Source organism: Dendropsophus ebraccatus, chromosome 13, assembly GCF_027789765.1.
Source record: "Dendropsophus ebraccatus isolate aDenEbr1 chromosome 13, aDenEbr1.pat, whole genome shotgun sequence".
In the NCBI taxonomy this organism is placed as follows: Eukaryota; Metazoa; Chordata; class Amphibia; order Anura; family Hylidae; genus Dendropsophus; species Dendropsophus ebraccatus.
In genome coordinates, this window is record NC_091466.1 from 63,910,992 (window position 1) to 63,928,828 (window position 17,837).

At 44.7% G+C, this 17,837-nt stretch overlaps 1 protein-coding gene across 4 annotated transcripts; it reads right to left on the reverse strand.

The window, feature by feature from the left end:
- Nucleotides 1–613: 613 nt before the first annotated feature.
- Nucleotides 614–14,680, reverse strand: LOC138770867 (B2 bradykinin receptor-like). 4 transcript variants are annotated; one of them, XM_069950142.1, is made up of 2 exons: nucleotides 14,578–14,680; nucleotides 614–1,781 (listed from the first exon to the last, which is right to left on the reverse strand). In XM_069950142.1, exon 2 carries the CDS (start codon nucleotides 1,737–1,739, stop codon nucleotides 837–839), a length of 903 nt encoding a protein of 300 aa, XP_069806243.1. In that variant the 5' UTR covers nucleotides 1,740–1,781; nucleotides 14,578–14,680; the 3' UTR covers nucleotides 614–836. The 4 variants fall into 4 exon arrangements, with proteins under 4 accessions (XP_069806243.1, XP_069806242.1, XP_069806241.1 ...); XM_069950141.1 differs by lacking the exon at nucleotides 14,578–14,680 and adding an exon at nucleotides 5,514–5,762; XM_069950140.1 differs by lacking the exon at nucleotides 14,578–14,680 and adding an exon at nucleotides 5,483–5,762.
- Nucleotides 14,681–17,837: the final 3,157 nt, after the last annotated feature.

Below are 17,837 nucleotides of genomic sequence, written 5' to 3' on the forward strand. Positions count from 1 at the left end.
TATCCAGTCACAGTATGGCGGTATTGGTCAGGTCTGGTATGGAGGTGTTATCCAGTCACAGTATGGCGGTATTGGTCAGGTCTGGTATGGAGGTGTTATCCAGTCACAGTATGGCGGTATTGGTCAGGTCTGGTGTGGCAGTGTTATCCAGTCACAGTATGGCGGTATTGGTCAGGTCTGGTGTGGCGGTGTTACCCAGTCACAGTATGGTGGTATTGGTCAGGTCTGGTATAGCGGTGTTATCCAGTCACAGTATGGCGGTATTGGTCAGGTCTGGTGTGGCAGTGTTACCCAGTCACAGTTTGGTATACCTGTTGTGCCCTGTATATACATGTACTGTATAGATGGAGTAGGGAGCCCTGTATATACATGTACTGTATAGTTGGAGTAGGGGGTCCTGTATATACATGTACTGTATAGATGGAGTAGGGGGTCCTGTATATACATGTACTGTATAGATGGAGTAGGGGGTCCTGTATATACATGTACTGTATAGATGGAGTAGGGGGTCCTGTATATATATGTACTGTATAGATGGAGTAGGGGGTCTACCAGTTATTACTGTGGATGTTGTGAGGCAGCTTCCCTAGCAACCATTGCTCCCTGTGAAAATGAAAGCAGTAATCCTATTGGTTGCTAAGGCTCCAACTGCCGTGTCTGCTGCAGCTAATTATATCACCTGTGTTTGCAGTGAGGAGATTTTCCCATTCATCTCTATGGGGGCGCCTCTCTTTCCCCTCCCCCTCCCCTCCTGTACATCTGGCGGGGACGGGACCTTCGCAATAACCTTCCCGGGCACCCAATGTATCTGTGTGCCAAATTTGGGGTCAAACGGTTCAGGCGTTTGAAAGTCTATAGAGGACAGACAGACAGACAGACAGAAGGACAGACAGACTTTGATTTTTATGATATAGATAATCGATGGCTTTCATCATACATGGATGGTAGACATTAAATCGAATTAATGTGAAAATAAAGATGTTAATATTGTAGGGGAGCCAACACACTATAAAGACCAAGAATACGGACAGGACCAGCCAAGTGGCTTTCCTCTCTTTGTTGACATTCTTGCACAGTCGCATTAAGTTGTTCCTTAAAACACAGATCATTTGAGATGTACAGAAGGTGGTGATGACCACAGGCACCAAGAAGCAAAGAACATTTGCGATGATATTTGTGGCAATATGCCAGTTCTTAAATGTTTTGTCCGTTACACAGTTAGTGGTATTGAATTTTTCATTGATCTCCACCTTATGGAACACCCCATCGGGCAGACTTAACCCAACTGCAAACACCCAGATAATTCCACAGTTCACCTTTGCCCACCAAGGTCTTCTCAGGCGCCCAATGGTCATGGACTTCACCAGAGCCAGATATCGCTCAATACTGACCATCATAAGGAAGTAGATGCTGCTGTAAAAGTTGATTTGAAAAATGGAGAAGACAGCTTTACACATGAAGCTTCCGAATGGCCCTGAATGGCAGGCTACATTAAAAAAAATCAGATCGGCAGCTGCCACATTGGCCAGGTAGATCTCAGTAACTGTGCAGCGACTCTTATGAAGGACAAAGACAGAAATGACAAACAAGTTTTCTGTGAAGCCCAAAATGAAGATGAACCAGAGGTACATGGGGTGGTAGGTACGGAGCCACGTGAAGCTTCCCAGATCTAGACATACTTTCTTTGGAATGTCTGCCATTTCTTTCAAATGTTGCCATTGGGTTAGTAAAAGTCCCATTGGGTTCTGTGCTGAACATCTTGTGTCCTATATGTTTGGCTCCTGTGGAAACACAGAAATAAATAGATTTTTTATAATTTCAGCCGATATTATCACCAGTACAGAACAAGTAATGCCCAACAGCAACATCGCGGAAAATCTTTGAAAATAGGGTCATATTAACTTAAAATGATAGAAAATGAGCCATACCTACTAGTGGCTAGTACAATGACAGATTAAAACCATTCCAAATAATGATGCAGACAGGCCACAGTGCTATATGAATCATCTAAAAAAGGCCAAATAAGACCAGGCCATACACTGACCAATCACAGATGGATAAGTGCCATGTCCCAACCAAAGTTTGTTGTGCTGCTCAGGAATATTTTGCAGAGTTTTGCAAATTGTGTCTATCATAAGTTTACTTGTATACACTGTCATTTTGCTTTTCACACTGTTAATCACTGCTAGTACTGTATATATTATAGTATAATTGAAGAGCAGGGGTTAAAACTTGCATTAGCCACACCCAGTGGTCACATGTCAAGCATGTAAAGAGCTTGGTCACAAGATCTTCCCACAACCAGCTTTAAAGGGGTACTCCGGCGGGGTTGCTTTTTGTTTATCTGGCCGGGGAGGAGGTGGCTGAGGGCAACGACGTCCACTCACCTCCCGGTTCCAGCGGCGGGTCCCGTATCACGGCGCTCCGGTCCCCGCTGCCCGGCCGCTTCCTGGTCTTTGACGCGGGCTTGAGACATCACATTTCAAGTCTACTCAGCCAGTCAGTGATGGAGGTGGGATCCCGCCTCTGTCACTGACTGGCTGAGCGGACTTGAAATGTCACGTCTCAAGCCCGCGTCAGAGACCAGGAAGTGGCCAGGCAGCGGGGACCGGAGCGTCGCGATACGGGACCTGCCACTGGAACCAGAGAGGTGAGTGGACATGGTTGCCCTCAGCCACCTCCTCCCCGGCCAGATAAAACAAAAGCCCCCCGCCGGAGTACCCCTTTAATCTAAAATGTGCTCTGAGGGAGGAGTCTTTCAGGTTCAACCTGTTTCTGGGCTGGAACTCATCCCTGCAAACTTATGTTCAACCATCTCTCCCCCAGGTGCTGGAACATTCTAGTTAGTTCTGGCTTAACTATGTAAGAACATTTACCTTTGTCTCCTCCTGTTTGCTATGCCCTACAGAAAGCCTGGTCAGGTTCCAGATCCTCTACGCAACTAAGTAACTAAAGACGTGTGTGCTATAGAAGTTACCAAACATTCTGTTCCGAATGCTACCTTCACCTTGGATGCCCTAAACCAGTGTTTCTCAACTTCAGTCCTCAAGTACTCCCAATAGGTCATGATTTGAGAATACCCCATATAAAGAACACTTGTGATTATGTTGATGTACAATCATTATTATTATTATTATTATTATTATTATTATTATTATTAGAATTATTATTATTATTGCACCTGTGAAATATTAAGGAAATCAACAGAACATGACCTGTTAGGGATTCTTGAAGGTAGGAGTTGAGAAACACAGCCTTACGCAACACAAAAAGTTCCTCCTGTGTGCGCCCCACCTGGTGTCATACAGCAACTTGACTATGGGTAAGTGCTTAAAGTATTCAGTGACTTCATTTCAGTAAAACTGCTTACAAAACAACTGCTAAAGGGAACGGAGACCAAAACCTCACAATTTACTTCAAGTTGTGTAAGTTTATCCTAATGCTCTTAATCTGTGTTATTTCAGCACCTAAAGGTTAAATTATTAGACGGTAAGACGAAGTATAATACATTTAGGGGGAGATTTATCAAACATGGTGTAAAGTGAAACTGGCTCAGTTGCCTCTAGCAACCAATCAGATTCCACTTTTTATTTTCCAAAGAGTCCGTAAGGAAGCAGGCAATTAGCAGGCACGGTCCGATCACCGTGCCCGCTAATTAGCCTTTTAAATGCAGCTGTCAAAGCTGACAGCTGCATTTAAAATGCTGCTTGCCCACTTCCCTGGTGTCTAGTGGGGGGATCGCCCCCCCGCGAGTTGTCGCAGAGGAGCAATCCCCGCATTTGAGTCCGGCCGGGGTCTGCGCCGTAATGGCCAAAAGCAATAGAGTGCCTATCTCATGGATCTATGCAGTAAATCTATACAGCATAGATCTCTATGAGAGATCAGAGCAGGCATACTAGAAGTCCCACAGGGGGGCTTCTAGTATAAGTGTAAAAAAGTAAATAAATGTTTTACTATTAGAGATGAGCGAACCGGGTTCGGGTTCGAGTCCATTCGAACCCGAACGATCGGTATTTGATTAGCTGTGGCTGCTGAACTTGGATAAAGCTCTAAGGTTGTCTGGAAAACATGGATGCAGCCAATGACTATATCCATGTTTTCCACATATCCTTAGGGCTTTATCCAACTTCAGCAGCCCCCACTAATCAAATGCTGAAAGCTCGGGTCCGGATGGACTGGAGCATGCTCGAGGTTCGCTCTATTCTCTATTTATTATTAATAAATAATCCCCTCCCCTAATAAAAGTCTGAATCACCCCCCTTTCCCCATTTTACAAACATAAATAAATAAACATATTTGGTATCGCCGCGTGCGTAATCATCCGAACTATTAAATTATCACATTCCTGATTTCTCACGGTAAACGGCCTCAGCATAAAAAAATTTCAAAGTACAGAATTGCGCATTTTGGTTTGCATCAAATCCAGAAAAATTGTAATAAAAAGCGAATAAAAAGTCGCATATGCGCAATCAAGGTACCGATAGAAAGTACATATTGCGCAAAAAATGACACCTACAGCCTTTTAAACAAGAGGAGGAAAAACAAAAGCGCAAAAAAAATAAAATTGTCTGGTCCTGAAGGGGTTAAAGGGGAACTCCACATAAGGAAAATTTGTTTTCTATTAAATGTACATTATAAGTTATATAGATGTGTCTATACAATGTATTACGGTATCTGTACGGTTGTGCCACACTGGTAGCTGATAAAAATCCAGGAAGTGAAGAAAAATGGCCTCTGTGCCAATTGTCTCCTGCTTCCACTGCTCTTCCACCTTAGGAGACAAATATTCCATGCCTCTGTCTCACATTGTGCATGTTTTCTGAGCACAGGCTGATGATGCAGACAGGGGGCAGGGTGTGATGTCACAGGAGGTGTGGCTGGATCCCCCAATCCCCTGAGTGATTCACCATCTCTGACCGGCCTAAAGCTGGTGCAACAAGGACTATAGACTGTGATGAACAGCTGAGGGAAAGCATTGCATTCTGGAACCAGTACTGCATTCTGGGAACTGCTCAACCAGGAAGTACAGAAACACAATACAGAACAACCCCCCTACCCCGCCACCCCCCCAAAAAAATAAATAAATAGATTTTTGGTAGTTTCAAAACTGGGATAGACATGTATGTAATGTGTTATGCTTCTGCAGAAGTTTCATTTTTTTTAACCTTTACCTGGAGTTCAACCTTTAAGCAGAGGGGTACATGACATTGAGGGGGGAGGGAAGGGGTATAGCCCCTGCAGACTTTACTGTATTATGGTATGCACTTAAAGAGAACCTATCACCTTAATTAACTGTCCCTATAATAAAAGTTTCTCTCTCCCTAAGTCTACTCATTAAGATACAGACCGCCGCCATCTTAATGACATCACTTGCGTTCCAGCGGTGCGTTCCAGCGCTGGAACACAAGTGACGTCATCAAGATGGTGACACCCGGCAATACTACACCGCTATACAGGATTATGTAAAGTATATGTAACATACTTGCCTTCGCCCGTGGCAGCTCCACCCTCACCTGACATATCAGCGCAGCTTCCTGCGAGGGTAGCGGGCATAGGGAAACGCAGGTCCATTTATCCACATGCTGTGCAGCATGTGAATGCTGTCAGGAGATTAAGCCTCCGGGTCAGTCAAATGTGGTCCCAGTCTTTCAGATCTCCTTGATCTGGTCTCCCTGACAAGCTCTATATAAGGCTTCAGCTGCTTATGGGAGTTGCCTGTGAATTGGTTTCAAAGCCTCTCTAGCATTTATCTACCTGCTGATACCTGTTGTTCTACCTCTGCCTGTACCTTGGATTTCCCTGTGTCTCCGTTATTTGGTTTTTGACGTGCTTCTCCTGGACTTTCTGACCTCGGCTTGATATGTGACTTTGTCTCTGTTTTGAGATTTTGTTCTTGGCGTGTTCTCCTGGTTTGACCTGGCTAATCTGACTTTGTTAGTTCTGTCCTTTTCCCTATCCCTCACAATATCGTAGGAAGGGACTGCCACCCAGTTGGGGGCCACTGTTTAGGGTGGTCGTCAAGTAGGCAGGGACAGTGGGGGGGTTTAATTCCAGGGCTGCACTCACCCTCTTCCCCTCCGGACATTACAATATAAGATACAGACTGCAAAGGCAGTCTGTATCTCCATGAAGTCTTCTTATAAAGATACAGACTGCCTTTGCAGTCTGTATCTTATACTTTACCTAATCCTGTGCAGCGGTGTAGTTCGGCCGGGTGCCATCTTGATGACTGGAAAGCACCTCCGGCCTTACTGCACCGCTACAGGGGAGTAGGTAAGGTATAAGATACAGACTGCAAAGAGCCGGCGCATGACAGTGAAGACAAACATGAATAAATTTAAAATGCGGCCAGAAAATGTATTAATTCTATTTACAAATATTAATAAAAAAGTAATTTAAATAGAATTAAGGAATAAAAAAAAATATTTCTTCTGTGATTGGTTCTCTTTAAGCACATATGTATATGTATGCCTAGAATATTTCTATGAAGAAAGTGAAGTATATGTGTTCCTAGCGTATTACTATGAGGAGGGTGAGGTATATGTGTGCCTACTGTATTACTATGAGGAGGGTGACGTATAGGAATAGATATAACTTTCTGTCTTGTCTGTTTCTTCCTCTCTTTCTCGCAAAAAGATCTGGGGAAAAACATTCCCCCCCCCCTTTTTTTTAAAATCTTTACCAAGTTTGATGCATGTATTATTATAAATCTTATCTGTTTGTTCATGGTACCAGATGGGCAATGACAATATCAATTCTTTTTTTATTTGATTAGCTACAGTTTTGCATTAACCCAATAAGCCCAAAGAGCAGTACAATCTTTCAGCCACGGTCCCCTAGAGGTTTCCTCCATGGTGGGTTTTTCCCTGCCCTAAGTGCTGTGTAAAGATGAGACAAGTTTTAGCTTTGCTTGTAGTTTTACCTTATATGTTCATGTTATTGAATTAAGTGTGCAAAAATGTGTAAATAGATAAAAAAAACATGGCATATTAACAATTTTACCTTTAGTTTGGGGTTCAGGAGTCGGATATAAGTTGCAGGCAAGTGATGGTGGACTCATTTTAAATTATGGAGGATGTAAAGTAGTCTGAGCATAAAAAGTGGCCAACCAGATGAATGTCATAATGGTAACATCATCCAGGGGCGGGCGGGTGATCTATATAAAGCTGTGGCAATTCTAACACCAAAAAATATGTGTTGTGTATTTATTTCATAGTCTGTCTTTATTGTGGTTGGAGTTGTTTGAGGGGAAGGCGAGGATCCATCCCATATCCAAAAGTCATGTCGAGAATGGAGTTGCATGCAGGACCTACCCTTAGACACTCCATTCTACTAGGCCGGAAATGAGGAACATCAGTAAGTATTGCTGTAGAGCAGTAATATGATCATGGAACTCTGACATTTCTCATATACTCCTTTAACAGGAAAGCTATACGAGAAAGCAGATCAAAGAAGTAGTTGGAGTCGCTAAAGGTCTCTTTACACAGAGAGATTTATCTGACACATTTTTCAAGCCAAAGCCAGGAATGGATTTGAAAAGAGTTGAAATCTCAGTCTTTCCTTTATGACCTGTTCCCTGTCTATAGTCTATTTCTTCAGCAACGTGAAACCCCAGCAATCAGATCAAGTCCATACAGTATGGTGATTCCTGTCAGTCAACATGTCGATGATCACCACTTGTCTCAAACTGAGAGGGACGGACTCCCCGAACTTGATCTTGGTTTATCACAGCAGCAGATGGCTATGTATGGAAGCCAAGACTGTTCAGAACTGCGTATCCCAATGATTGTGAAACCAAGAACAAACTGGAATGACAGCAAGAGGTGCACAGGGGAAGGGCAGGTGACCCAGGGCATCCCAAGGAAGTCAGTCAGGATGGTCGCAGTGCGCAGCTCCTGAAATGATTCTCAGTAGACCGGTTCCGTGGCCTGCACCCTCCCAGCTGACCTCCAGAGTCCCCACCTTCTCATCCTATGTTAACCAGACTTCATAGGTTTATGCTCAGGAAAACTCCCAACATCCATTAAGGAGCAATTCTTGTGCTCTGGTAAATATTAGAAAAACCGGAGTTACTCACCGGTAATGTAGTTTCCCCGAGTACATGACAGCACCACCAGAGAGAGGGACTCCGCCCCCCAGGGACAGGAAACCTAGAGAATAAAAGGAAAGGCCCTCCTCTCCACCCTCAGTGAATATCCGAGACTGAAGAGAGCCTTATAATTTTTAATCATGCATATACACAGTGTACAAACACATAACCATAACATAAATTATCCATCTTTGCTTTCAGAATAGGGAACACTTCCTTATCTATGAACTTGTTAATAGAACCCCCTAGGTGTTCACCCGGTGAGAAATAGAGTATTAAGGGGTGGGAATGTAATGGTGCTGTCATGTACTCGGGGAAACTACATTACCGGTGAGTAACTCCGGTTTTCCCCATCGACATGACAGCACCACCAGAGAGAATACCAGAGAGGAATTCAGGGTGGGACTACAGCTTGCAAGACCCTTCTACCAAAGGAAACATCAGAAGTAGAGGACAGATCCAAACGGTAGTGACGGAAGAAAGTGTGAGGAGAAGACCAAGTGGCAGCCTTACAGATCTGCTCTAGAGAGGCATCTCCCTTCTCTGCCCAAGATGTTGATACTGCTCGTGTGGAGTGAGCCTTAAGAGAGAGAGGAGGCGAAAGACCAGTGGAAACATAACATAAGCTTATGGCCTGTCTGATCCAGTTTGCTAGAGTACCTCTAGCCACCTTGTTCCCTTTATTGGGACCAGAAAACTGTACAAATAAATTTTTTGACTTCCTAAAAGGTTTAGTGATGTCTAAATAGGTAAGGACTGCCCTCCTGACATCTAAACAATGATACTCTCTCTCTTCCTCGTTTGCGGGTTTATCAAAAAAGGAAGGCAAAACCACTACCTGGGACCTGTGAAAAACTGAAGCAACTTTCGGAAGGAAAGCCGGATCTGGGGTAAGTATAATTCTATCTTCTAGAACCTTTGTGTAGGGTTCCGAGGCTGAGAAGTGAATCATCTCACTTACCCTCCTGGCCGACGTAATTGCTACCAACAGGACAGTTTTTAGAGTTAGCATTTTTAGAGACGTCTCTGTTAGAGGCTCAAACGGGGCTTTTATTAGGGCTGAAAGAACTATATTAAGGTCCCAAGGGGCCACTCTATTAGTAATTTTAGGACAGAGTCTGGTTAAGGCCCTAAAGAATCTAACAATCCAAGGGTGTTTTGCCAAAGGGTGACTGTATAATGCTCCTAGAGCCGAGACCTGTACCTTAAGAGTAGCTGCTTTTAGTCCTTTTTCAAGTCCTTTTTGCAGGAAGTCCAGAATCGCAGCCAGGTTCGGTTTGTCAAGGTCTATTGTCGTGGTGCCTATGAAAGTAAAATATGCCTGCCAAATCCTAAAATAAATTTTACATGTTATAGGCTTTCTACTTTTTTGCAATGTCGAGATGACTGCATCCGACAACCCTTTACCTTTCAGGATTAACCTTTCAAGAGCCAGGCCGTCAAGTGGAGCTTGTCCACTTGTGGGTGCTGAACTGGCCCCTGAAGAAGAAGATCCGGACGGTCCGGGAGAACCCATGGGTCGGAGATGGACATCTGAGTTAGGCAAGAAAACCACGCTCTTCTGAGCCAAAAGGGAGCCAGTAGAATCACCCTGGCCCTGTCCTGCCTTATCTTCCTTAGTACCCTTGGAAGAAGAGGTAGCGGCGGAAAGGCATACATTAGCCTCCACCTCCAAGTCTGTGATAATGCGTCTATTGCTAGAGGTCGGTCCCTGGGAGATAGCGAACAGAACTGTGTCACCTGCCGGTTGGATCTTGTGGCGAATAGGTCCACCTCCGGTATTCCCCATAGGTCCGTGATCATGTGAAATATTTCCGGGTTCAGTTGCCATTCTCCCTGGTGCAGTGAATTCCGGCTGAGATAATCTGCCCTGATGTTTTGTGTTCCTTTTAGGTGAACCGCTGATAAGGATAGTAGATTTTTTTCTGCAAAGGAGAATATTTTGTAACAGAGGTCCAGCAATGCTGTACTTTTTGTGGTTCCTTGTTTGTTTACAAGCACCACTGAGGTAGAATTGTCTGATAATATTTTCACGTTAGAGTTTTTTACATAATGTTTTGCCGATCTGAGGGCTTCTAATATTGCTGCCAATTCACGGTAGTTTGAGGATTTATCCCTGAAAGATCCATCCCACATACCCTGGAAGTCCAACTCCCCTAAGTGTGCTCCCCACCCCCTAGGGCTAGCATCGGTTGTGACCAAAATCGGAGAAAACATATTCCAACTTAAACCTATTGTGAGATTTTCCTCTATTAACCACCAGGAAAGACTATCTGCGACTTCATGGGGAATGACTGTTTTTCTATCTAACCCTTTTGGAGACCCATCCCACACTTCAAGGAGGTGTTTTTGTAATGGTCTACTATGGATTAGGGCCCAAGGTACCGCTGGGATGGCTGCAGTGAATAGACCTAATAGAGACATACCCTTCCTGATGGTTATTCTGGGGTTTTCTAGTACTGCGGTTACTGTATCCCTTAGTTTGCGAGTTTTGTCTTCTGGTAGGTAGGACTTTTGAGAAGATGAGTTTAAGTCTATTCCTAGGAATTTTTTCTGCTGGGCTGGGGATAGAAAGGATTTTTCATTATTTACAATCCAACCTAACCTATCTAGAATCTTTAGAGTTCTCACTATTTGAGTATTTAGTTTTTGCTCTGACTCAGCTACCAGTAAAAAATCATCCAGGTATGGAATAAACAAACCTGGACCTTCCCGAATGTGTGCTGCCATCTCTGCGATTATTTTGGTGAAAACTCTCGGGGCTATCGCAATTCCAAAGGGAAGGGCCTGGAATTGAAGGTGACACAGGTTATTATTAATCCGTATAGCAATCCTCAAGTATTTTTGATATTGTTTGTGTATGGGTACATGAAGGTAGGCGTCTTTTAAATCAATGGAGGCCATAAAGCAATTTTTCTGTAATAAATTTATTGTGGACTTAATAGATTCCATCTTAAATCTCTGATACTTCAGAAATTTGTTAAGGGGTTTTAAATTAATAATGACCCTAAAGGACAAATCGGGTTTTTGAACTAAAAAGAGTGTAGAGTAAAACCCCTGTTCTATTTCACAGTGTGGCACAGGGACAAGCACGTCCTTATCAATAAGAGAAATCACTTCTTTCTCTAGAGTCTTAGCCCCTACTTCTCCCATTTGGCTCTTTGTTATTACAAATCGTGTGGGGGGTCGGGAGATAAAGTCAAAGTCCACACCTTCCTGAATGTATTTCAGGACCCAGGAGCTGCCACAGATCTTCTTCCACTCCTGGGCAAAAAATTTTAATCTACCCCCCACCTTGATCCCAGTACTACTGGGTAGATGGCTTTTTATAGGTATCGGATTTTTGGTTGAAGAGGTAGCCCCTTGATTTACCGTATCCTCTACCTCTTCCTCCTCTGTCCGATCCTCTTCTGCTAAATCCACCCCTACCTTGTGGACGAAAGAATCTATAGGCATTTGGCTGAAAGGAGGAGGGAAACCCTTTCTTTTTATCTCCCGCCTTCTCCAATAATTTGTCCAGTTCTGACCCAAACAAAAATTCTCCTTCACACGGAAAGCTGCAAATTTTTGCTTTTGCGACTGCATCGCCAGACCAGTTCTTAAGCCAAATAGCTCTTCTGGCTGAGTTTGATGATGATGCTGATCTGGCTGAGAATCTGAGCGCATCGGCTGAGGCATCTGCCAAAAAAGAGGTAGACTTCTTAAGTTGAGCCAGGGAGGATAGAATAGTCTCTTCTGACTCCTTGGCCTTAATTGCATCCTCCAATTGTGCTAACCAGACTAACATTGAACGGGCAACACAGGTACCGGCTACATTTGGTTTAAACGTAGCCGTAGATGACTCCCAGGCTTTTTTAAGGTAACCATCCGCTTTTTTGTCCATGGGGTCTTTTAACGTGCCTAGATCTTCAAAAGGCAGCTGAGACCTCTTTGAAACCTTTGCAATAGCTGCGTCTATCTTGGGGGGCCCCTCCCAAGATGGGATTTCCTTTTCGTCAAACGGATATTTCCGTTTTACGGCTCGAGGAATAAAGCCTTTACGGTCAGGTTTTGCCCATTCTCTATTAATCAGTGCTGATATGGTTCTGTGCACCGGGAACACTCTTCTTTTCTTGCATTCTAAGCCACTGAACATGATATCCTGTACGGATCTCTGTTCCTTCTGCTCCTCAATTTCCATAGTGGAGCGTACCTCCTTAACTAGAGTGTCCACATCCTCCACTGAGAATAAAGGCTTCCCGGAAAGTTCATCATCTGAATAATCCGCCTCTAACTCATTAATAACCCCCTCTTCAAACTCATTCTCTGCAAGGACTACTGCTTCCTGAGAGGTACTCGGAGTAGCGGGGTTAGGAGCAGAAGCAGGTGCAACCGCAGGAGATACCTGCACAAGGGATTTTTGGATTTCCTCTTTAATTAAATCCCTAAAAACAGAAAAAAATAATTTCTGAGAGAGCTGCTCTTATTATATTATTTAACATAATAGAAAAAAGGAGAGAAGGAGTAGAAATGAAAAAAAGAAACCGTCTCACTTCATGGATGATAGAATAGAGGATATATTGGGTGTTTCTGCAGCCACCATCTTATCAATGCAGGATTCGCATGTTGGTTTGTCATAATCTGTAGGCAGTCTCCCCTTGCAAATTCTACACTCCTTCTTTGCAGGTCTAGATTTCCTAGCTTCCTCCTCCCTGGATTTCTCTGCTGGCCCAGCAGCATCCTTCTTCCTCTCGCTCATGCTGGCTGGCACACAACAAAACACGCTGAAATGCTGGCCACCACCTCACTCCAGCACGATCTGCAGCTTTTGACTTCCCAGTGCTGCCTCGCTTCCTGGTGCCCGGCGTCTGACGTCACTTCCGCCGCGCGCTCCGAGAATCCCGTGACGCGTCACCGCGCGTCACTTCCGGGTATTCTCCTGCCGGCCGGATCAAGCTCCACAGCCATACGATGAGGCGTACGAGCGTACCGGCCTCCAGGACGGTGAGTGTGGACTTATGGACCCAACTAGGGCCCGTTTGAGACTCCCCCTCGGCCGCACCGAGCCACCAGGGATTAGAGGGAGCTCCAGCATGCTACATCTCCAGGCTCCCTGCAGGGACAGGAAACCACTGAGGGTTGAGAGGAGGGCCTTTCCTTTTATTCTCTAGGTTTCCTGTCCCTGGGGGGCGGAGTCCCTCTCTCTGGTGGTGCTGTCATGTCGATGGGGAAAAATAAAATATATATATACTCCGCCATCTTTCTTCTCATAAAACTTACATTCCCATATAAACGAATCATGCCCCTCCAACAAACTTTCCCATGTTAACAACATTACCTAGTTCTTCAGCTCTGCAGTCCCATGCATGTCCACAGGCATGATGGGGATTGTAGTTTTGCAACAGCTGGAGGGTTGCGGGTTCCCAACCACTGGCTTAAGCTTCTATTACATGGGGCGACGGAGAGGAGCAATTGAGCACTGTCAGCTCTTGCTTGCTCCTCATTATATGCGAGCGAGCGTTGAGAGCCGGAAGGGGGGTTGGGGGGCTGTCCGGTTTATCGCTAGATTGTCTGGGCAGCCTATAGAAGATAGCAGCAGTCTACTGCGGCCGCTCCTATTCCACGGAACGACTGTTACAGATCGTCGCTATATCAGTCGTTTGTCTTCCAATATGTTGAAAGATAAATGACTGCAACAATCAGCCAACATCGTTCATGTCGGCTGATCGTTGTCTTCTATTACATAAGACGGGCGAATACGGCCGATATTGTTTCGCGTAATAGTACCTTTAGGCAATCGACTCACTGCTAACCTGTCACTGTGTGTACTGTACTTATACTGCTTGTATAAGTGTGTTATTTGTCCATTTAAATTATTTGGCAGTTCTGATTTTGTCCATGATCAGCAATAATGATTCACATAAAGCAGAGCTGGATTTGTCATCCGGCTCTCCTTTCTGTAATGTGATGAATCTCTCTAGAATAATTCAGTAAATATACACAAAGTCCTATGAAAAACCACAGATCTCTTACAGTGATATCCGGATGAGTTATGCCAAAGACATACTCAGCTCTGCATACTGTGTGACATATAGTGCTCTGCATCATCTGTAATAACTTTGTACTGAGTTCTGCTATGTAGGACTTTACAAACAGAACATTGGCAAGAAAAAAGACACACAATAATGGAAAAACAAACAAACAAACAAACATAAAACTGCAGCCACCCCCCAAATACAAAAACATATAGATGTAGCAGAACTAAGTTTGTATTTCGGCAGAGCACATAAAACCAATTTGTGTTTTTACATAGGACTGCATGTAAATCTTCTGCCTTATATTATCATAGTAACAATGCAGCTTCCCTAAAGCTTTAGTAACAACTTCAGCTCTGCTACATCTAAATAAGTAAACTATGGCTGTGAAACGCACAAAGCTCACAAAGATTTTTTTCCCATCTTTGCTGCTGTGAATTAGTTGTGTGTTTCCTGTGGATCTCGCTCCTTTACCTTGGATATAGTAAGATGTGCAGAGTCGGCTCTGGAGATTAGTCGCTGACTGATTCCTCTGTGCTCTGAGTGTCTGTGATGGGGAGATCTGGGCAGGGAGGACCACACCCAGGCTTTTATATGGAGCTGTGGTCCTAATGATCAGATTCTGTTGTAAGCTGAATCAATCAAACATTAACCCCTTAATAGGAAGAATAATTTATTGATTTCAATGCAGACTATCATGGGAGCTTGGTGTCAGGGCTGCGGCAGCGTCCCATGCTCTGCGCTGCAGCCGCACCGGCTCTTTTTGCCACTCGTCTGATGTGGACGCTGGCGGGCGCCTCACCGTTCCGCAATCCTGCTGTCCATTGTCTCGTCCAGCGTGCGCGAACCCACAGGATTAAGGGGACAGTGCATTCCTAATTGGTTAGTGCACCAATCACCTTCCCTATAAGTGCACACCTGTGCTGGCATTCCTTGTTGGAGCCTCTGCATGCTTCCATAGTGTGGGGTCCCAGCTCTCCGTGATTCCTGCCTTTCCTGTTATCTGTGGTTCCTGTCTGTGACTGCTGTCCCCATTCCAGCCCTGAATCCTGCTGTGGTCCTGCCTGCCTACATGTCTCCAGCTGCACCTGCCTGCCGCCGTTAGCAAGCTAAGCCAGGGGTAGCAACCTGGGGGTCACTTGCCGCAGCAAGTCCATCCCGACAGTGAACTTATACAGAAGGAAAGAACTCATGTTCCATTGCATAACTATTACTGGTCTCTACTGCCACCTTGTGTCCCTTTTAAAAACTACTGATGACCAAGGCATAAAACAAACTAATATTTTTCTTTCTGATGAAGAAATCTCCTGATGAAGTGAGCGAAACGTACGTCGGGCTGCTGTGCTGGACGGGGGGTAAGACCTCAGTGGTGGTTATGTGGTATTGATATTATGAATGGCATAAGTGTATAATCTCTGTATACTATGGTGGTTGACTATTATATCTACCTACCTGTATTTGGGAAATTACCTTGGGATTACATACCAGTTTCCCTCAGTATCTGTATTTTTTCCTGAAATATTCTTTCTGAGTATTCTCAGTCACACCTGGCTTTCTATGTCTTAGAAGCCTGTTTTTTTGTGCCATAACCATTAATGACCACTAGATGGTAGTGCTTCAATGCGATTGCATTGCAGCAACCACTACTCTTTCCATTCATCCATGTAATACCACACTGATGTCTTTCTCCCCCTCTAGTTTTGACCTCTGTGTTCTATCCCATATGTTATCTTATCTGCTTTTATGAATTTATTGAATTTCAATAAAGATTTTTTGTATATCTATAGCTGTTGTGCATGTGTTTTTGGTCTCCTTGGGTTTGTTATTGCGCAGCACATTTGTATAGGCAGGACTTTGTAGGTTGTCTAACTTCTACAATGGTTAAATAAGGCAATGCTATTTGCAAACTTTATTCGAATGGACAAAGAAGATAACAGTTCAGACAAACTACCCATCTCTTGCAGCTTTCTTCAGCAGGCATCAAAATGGACCTCCATCAAATTGGTTTTGGAACAGTCCATTAGACAAGTGGAAGGCAAGGCTTAGCACATGCTCTGTGTCGCAGAGAGGGGAACACTGTGTACCTGCAAGATGCGTTCTCTCTCTAAAGGATCTGCACTGCCTCTGAAAGGTAAATCATGGCTTCCCTTTTATCTCAGGAGCAGTTTTAGTGCTTAGTACAACCTCCATCCTTGCTCTGCTTCTGTTGTTTCTTTCATTCCTTCTCACTTAGGGTGGTATTACATGGACCGATGGGGGCTCGATAATACCTGTAAACGAGCGTCGATCTGCTAGATCGACGCTTGTTTACTGGGCCTATTACACGGCCCGATTATCGTTTAACAAGGGCTGCATGGACATCGTTACCGATGTCCTTGCAGCCCTTGCTTAAATTTTATACATTACCTATCCAGGCTGACCCGGGGAGAAGAAGACCGCAAGAGGAGCCCTGCAGCCTGGATAGGTAATGTAAATTGTCAGTCGCTGGCCGAGCACCGCTATTACACGTAGCGATGTGCGGTTGGCGCCTGACAATTATGGGTTCAAACCTATATCAACGATCAGTCGATGATCGTTGTCATCAGCCGATCGTATTTATTCCACGGCCCGATTCGGCCGATTATCCCTCCATGGAAAAGGCCGTTTAGCGCTTTGCAAAGTCAATGCATCAGTCACCACTTCTCCCCTCCACATGCTATCTATACTACTGTAATGTAGAAGTCGTCGGCCAGCACAATGCCAGACTATTCAGTGCACTTTCACCAGCACTATATTTAGGCAGAGCAGAGTAGAGTATGAGCCGTGCTATAATTAGACATCCGACTAAGGGAGGAAATTACTGTGTGTGTACTGCAGGCAAACAGCTCAGCTCTGGTAGAGAGAATGAAAAAGCTGAGCACACGCAGGGTGCTCGGTATTTGCAGTGATATCAATCAAGGACCACGTGCATTGCTCAGAGCTCTGATATACCTCCTTTTTAAATGGGCGGGGAGCACATTCGGTTTATTGAAGTCAGCATATTTATAAGAACATAAATGGGGGGGGGGGTTCTTAAGCCAAGCATTTGTATTGGGGCTCATGCCCATGCAGTCCACCATCTTTTCTTGCACATCCAGTCTTTGTCATGTCGCTCTGTTTCATTTTATCTGAAACTGAACACCTGGGAGCCTTGATGGAGAGTGCATGGGTCAGTTGGTCACAGTTTAGAGTGGGTACGTCCAACTCCAGGTGCATCATGGCCTATGGGATTACAGCAGGGACAGGCAACTTGTCGCAAAACTACAATTTTACAAATCACCAGCCATTGTCCGCACATTTCTCCACGTTATAGGGCAGGGGTGGGGAACCTTTTCCCTGTTGAGGGCCAGTTGGGCATTAATAAAATCATTTGAGGGCCGCAAACTATGCGCCGCAGTTTGTAGCGTGGGTTAGCAGCACCCGGGGCAAGGCAATGCCCCTGCTATTATAGTTAACCCTCTGTGTATCTCTAGTATCTGATGTGAATCCTTAGTGATGCCCGGTGGCAAGAGTTAACCCCCAGTGATGCCCCTGGTAGTCCTAATAAACGCCCAGTGATGCCCCTGGTAGTCCTAATAAACCCCCAGTGATGCCCCTGTTAATCCTAATAAACCCCCAGTGACGCCCCTGGTAGGTCTAATTAACCCCTTATTCATGCCCCTGGTAGGTCTAGTTAACCCCTTATTCATGCCCCTGGTGCAGAACGGCGCACGTCA

Coding starts and splice junctions, on each gene's coding strand:
- LOC138770867 (XM_069950142.1), bottom strand. CDS start 1,739: ATGGGACTTTTACTAACCCAATGGCAACATTTGAAAGAAATGGCAGAC.